The sequence below is a fragment of the Clupea harengus genome, chromosome 23, assembly GCF_900700415.2.
Source record: "Clupea harengus chromosome 23, Ch_v2.0.2, whole genome shotgun sequence".
NCBI classification, from domain to species: domain Eukaryota; kingdom Metazoa; phylum Chordata; class Actinopteri; order Clupeiformes; family Clupeidae; genus Clupea; species Clupea harengus.
Genome location: NC_045174.1, coordinates 2,905,133 through 2,910,132, shown reverse-complemented (window position 1 = coordinate 2,910,132; position 5,000 = coordinate 2,905,133). Strand labels below are relative to the sequence as shown.

Genomic DNA, 5,000 nt, shown 5'->3' with positions numbered 1-5,000 from the left:
CAGAGAGAGAGAGAGAGCGTATTAGCCGTTCTCATGATCAAACAACAGTTTCTTTTCATTCCCCTTAGCCCTTCAGTGTCCCCTTCCCCATCCATACATTTGATCCTTACTTCTAATCCTGCTACGCTATTCGCCCCTCCACCCAACGGGGGGCGACTACCATTATCTAGAACTCACCAAGATCCTTAGAGCCATGACTCTCGCTGGCCAGCTCCCCCATCCGCACCAGCGCGTCGAAGTAGCCCTTGGCAGCGAAAGTCACACCTGGAAACATGGAAGCATTGGGCACATCAGATGAAAGGTGAGCTAACCGCTAACCGCTAACTGCTAACTGCTAACTGCTAACCTGCACCTTCAGTTCCCCAAACCCCCGAGGATGGACTCCCCCAGCTTCCGGGGAAAGGTTGCAGGAGCTGGGCAGGGAGGGTGGACAACCCCCCTCTTCCCCCCCAAAGGGAAGGGCCCATGAGGGAGTGCTATAGTTCTTCAGAACATGAATGATTGATGATTCTAGCGAATGAAAGTAAGTGAGTAAGAGGGCAAAAGAGGTGGTTGGTGGGGGGTGGGGGAGGGGGTTCAAATGCGTTGGAGTGTCAGTGCCAATGAGACGTGTCAATTATGATACTCGCTTAACACACCCATGCCTCTGAACACACCCATGCCTCTTCACTGTTTGTGCCATCCCACTACCCCACTCAAGAGGTGACTGCTGCTTTGATGAACACATGGAGGGTGAGTGGGAAAATGGTGGTGGAGGTCCTGTGACAAGGGTTGGGGGGGGGGGGGGGGGGGGTGCTGTGTGTGTTGGGGGTGACGCTGTGGCCGATGGGATGCAAATGAAGCCATGCTGAGGGGCTCCGCTGTCGCCCGACCTCCTGACCTGGAGGCAGCGTGCCAGAGAGTGGGCCCGGCCCAGGCCTGTTCTTAGCAGATCCCGGGTCAGACAGACAGGTCATGGGGGCAGGTCTAGGGGGAGCTTGAGCTTTAAAGCAGAGGCAAGGGGGAAAGAGGGAATGAATAAAAGAGAGAGAGAGAAATATGACTAAAAAGAGAGAAATCTCATGAAAGGCAGATGTTTGAAAAGCTTAGCCACATCACTAAATAAACGTTACTGATAAGTGTATTAGTAAGCATGGTTAAGCAGGGAGAAATTATTTAACAGCGTTATCTGAAAACAATTACTTCATTAATTAATTAAATCATATTTATCCATTAAATCATTTTTTATCAGGGTTGTATTGAAAGTAACTACAAAAGCCACAGCGGCCTTCAAACACTCTAAATATGGAGTGTGAGTGAGAGGGATGCTAAGCCACTAGGCTAACCGCTTGGATGTGTGGATGGATGGAGAGATGGATGTATGGATGGATGGATGGGCTGGCTAATTTGCTGGCATTCGCGGAAAGAGGCAGGAAGCCTCTGGAGTAGAGGGTGTCCAGGTTGGAGGAAGATTAGCTTGTGAGCCCTTGAGGGGCTTTGCAGGCTGTGTGTGTGTGTGTAAGTGAGTGTATATATGCAGCAGTGTGTGTGTGCGTGTGCGTGTGTGTGTGTGTGTGTGTGTGTGTGTGTGTGTGTGTGTGTGTGTGTGTGTGTGTGTGTGTGTGTGTGTAAGTGAGTGTATATATGCAGCAGTGTGTGTGTGTGTGTGTGTGTGTGTGTGTGTGTGTGTGTGTAAGTGAGTGTATATATGCAGCAGTGTGTGTGTGTGTGTGTGTGTGTGTGTGTGTGTGTGTGTGTAAGTGAGTGTATATATGCAGCAGTGTGTGTGTGTGTGTGTGTGTGTGTGTGTGTGTGTGTGTGTGTGTGTGATCATACACATGTTTCACTCTCTGTGTGTGTGTGTGTGTGTGTGTGTGTGTGTGTGTGTGTGTGTGTGTGTGTGATCATACACATGTTTCACTCTCTGTGTGTGTGTGTGTGTGTGTGTGTGTGTGTGTGTGTATGTTTCGGGGTCTTCAGGAAAGAGGGTTATGGGGTTGATAGAGTGAGGTGATGGGTACAGGAGAGGAGATTTCCTCCCCCCAGTCCAGAGGCTATGAGGCATGCAGCCAATCGCCAGAGAGACAAGCCCACTCACCAGAAATCAATGGACCACAAGTCCCTACCTTAGCCATGATATAACTACTAACACACTCATTCCCCTCCCCACCCCTCCTCCTCTTTCCATCCTTTTATCTATTTCCTTTCTTTCTCTGTTTCTCTCCAGCTCCCACTATCTTTCCTTAATGTTTATATTTTCACTACTTCTCTCTCTGTATTTTTTTCTCCTCCATCATTCTTTCTTTCCCTCCCTCTCCCTCTCTCTTTCTCTCTCTCTCTATATATCTTTTCTTCTCTCTCTATCTCTTTTCTCCTCCATCATTCTTTCTTTCCCTTCCTCTCCCTCTCTCTTTCTCTATAAATATATATCTTTTCTTCTCTCTCTATCTCTTTTCTCCTCCATCATTCTTTCTTTCCCTTCCTCTCCCTCTCTCTTTCTCTATAAATATATATCTTTTCTTCTCTCTCTATCTCTTTTCTCCTCCATCATTCTTTCTTTCCCTCCCTCTCCCTCTCTCTTTCTCTCTCTCTATATATATATATTTTCTTCTCTCTCTATCTCTCGCACTCTCTCCTCACTCAAAGCTGATCCTCTGGAAGGCCTCTCCAGGCTCCTTTCCTGGAAGTTGGGTTCCAGAGTGACGGGTGCTGATGATTGAGGTTGGCACTGATGCCCGTACCCTGTGCAGCTCAACAGCTGTTTACGCCGAGGCACTGTGCCACGCTCGTCCTTAAAATATGGATGCCCACCAACTGCCGCCCATCACAACACAAACCTGCTCCAGTACCATAGGAATACGTGCCCAGTGTTTGTGTGTTTAGCCTGGGATAAAGACATGTTCTCCACCCCCCCCCCCACCCCCTCCCCAAATCAAGTGTTTACAGTGCAGCAGGGACTGTTATGTCAGTGCCATGTGCCGTGCCAATCCTTGGCCAAACCCCAAATATGCCGACTACCCTCCAACAACTCTCCCCTATCCACATAACGCTCTGTACCACAGTAAGCCAAACACACTCTTCTTTTCCAGGTTTAAAACAAAGTTGTGTGTGTGTATGTGTGCGTGTGTGTGTGTGTGTGTGTGTGTGTGTGTGTGTGTGTGTGTGTGTGTGTGTGTGTGTGTGTGTGTGTGTATGTTTCTTAACTTCAACTAATTTCCCACAAGAGAACTGTTACATGAGCACATCAGAACCATGTTGGACCTTTTCATCCTTGAGCAATTCCCCCTGCCAAACACGATCAAAATCTTACAAACGTCCCTCGGCACTCCCATAACAAACCTGGACTACTTGTGTACAAATTAAAAGCCACACTCTTTTAGCCTAAAATAGAGAATCGTGTGCGTTACACTCCCAATTGTTCCCGGCGGCGGGAGACTTGGCGCCACTGTTGGAGCCGTGCATCCCCAGATGGTTCCACATGGGCTCCAATATGGCCTCTCCTCATTTCACAGATGGGGGTCCATCTTGGCTCTAACCCCCACAGTTGCACCAAAAGAGACTCTTCATCTAGAGACTCTGCTAGATCTCCTTCTTCCGAGCCTCTTCACCATTCCAGAACACACCTGGACCTTTACCATAAGCATTGTGGGTAAATGCCACAGCTCCCCCTTTGACACCCCTCCCTTCAGTTCATGTTCTGGACATCATGTTCTTGCTCTCCTACTCTCCGGTTCTTGTTCTCCTGTGGAGAACCGGAGGGAGTGTTTGCTATGCCAGCCGACGCCTCCCTGTGCCCAGGCTGGGTGATTGATGCTCTGTGCCACTGTGGTGTCTGCCCAGGCAGCCTGGCACTGACGGAGTGCAATTCCCCTCCCGGAGACACGGCACTATTTTTAGCCTTATCTATCTGCCACACACACACACACACACACACACACACACACACACACACACACACACACACACACACACACACACACACACACACACACACACACACACACACACACTCTCTCTCTCTCTCTCACACACTTGCCCACCCACACACACACAAACACACAAGCATACACAAAATCATAGTAGCTTAAGTGTGAAACCTATCACCACACATGCATATGAACACTTGCGCGCGCACACACACACAAACACACACTAAAAATGCCTGGCATAATCCACCCGGGCTCCACACCTCTCTGATAGCACAGCCGGCAGAAGCCCCTCTCCCCCTCTCTTTCAGAATCCCTGCTGTCTGTCGTCACTCATCCCCTTTGTGTGGAGAACAGGTGCCCTCATCCCATTACTCTCTAATCACCTGTGGAAATAAAACTGTGCTCACACATACACCTGCACCCACCTAATGAAAAACCCCAGTGTTAATTGATAAACTAATTGTAGCAGCCGGTAAACTAAGTCGATGAATCACGCCTCTGTAATCAATATACCTCATTATAACACATACTAATGGCAGTCTGAGCCTAGATCATAGTTTCAGAATTTCATTTTCGGAGTTTTGAGGGTATGCTGGGCTTTGTGTGTTTTATTGAGGAGTTTGTTGAAAGCCGTCTCTTGGGTATTACCCGCGTGTACCAAACAACCCTGACAGCCAGAGTCCAAGACCCTTCCAATTCTGGTGCAATCGCTGGTACAGTGTGTGACATAAGCAGTGTTCACAGATGGGTTTCTGATTCAGAGTGCCCTTAACATTGCAAAATAACCCCAGACATAAGATCATAAGACCAAAGGACAAGACAGAGTTTTATTTGCGTGTTAGAAAGGCAAGGTTAGTTTTGTTAGTGTGACGGACCCACGCTTGCAGAAAGTGTCCCCCTTCCAGAACTCCCCATGCTGAACTGAGTCCAGATCCACATCAAAGAGGCAGGGCTTGTGCCATGTCGGTGCCCGCCTACCAGCAGCCTTGTCCTGGATACCCGCTTCGGCTGTTCCCTTGGCAGGTCCCCACAAGGGAGCAGCTAACTCTCCCGGCTCCCAGGCTGGCCTACTTACACCCGCCCTGCGCCCCA

The 5,000-nt window shown here is 49.0% G+C and overlaps 1 protein-coding gene across 7 annotated transcripts in view; it reads right to left on the bottom strand.

The window, feature by feature from the left end:
- The window catches only part of baiap2b (BAR/IMD domain containing adaptor protein 2b), an 85,165-nt gene that overhangs the window by 56,618 nt on the left and 23,547 nt on the right, over positions 1-5,000 (bottom strand). For 5 of the 7 annotated variants that reach the window (XR_004163019.2, XM_031561440.2, XM_031561441.2 and 2 more), the window contains exon 3: positions 178-264. The exons of the other annotated variants lie outside the window; for them this stretch is intronic. Coding sequence is in view for 4 of the 5 variants with exons in the window: in XM_031561440.2 (XP_031417300.1) it covers positions 178-264 (87 nt within the window). In the remaining variant the exon portion in view is untranslated. The remainder of the gene's footprint in view (positions 1-177; positions 265-5,000) is intronic. 7 annotated transcript variants of the gene reach the window in all.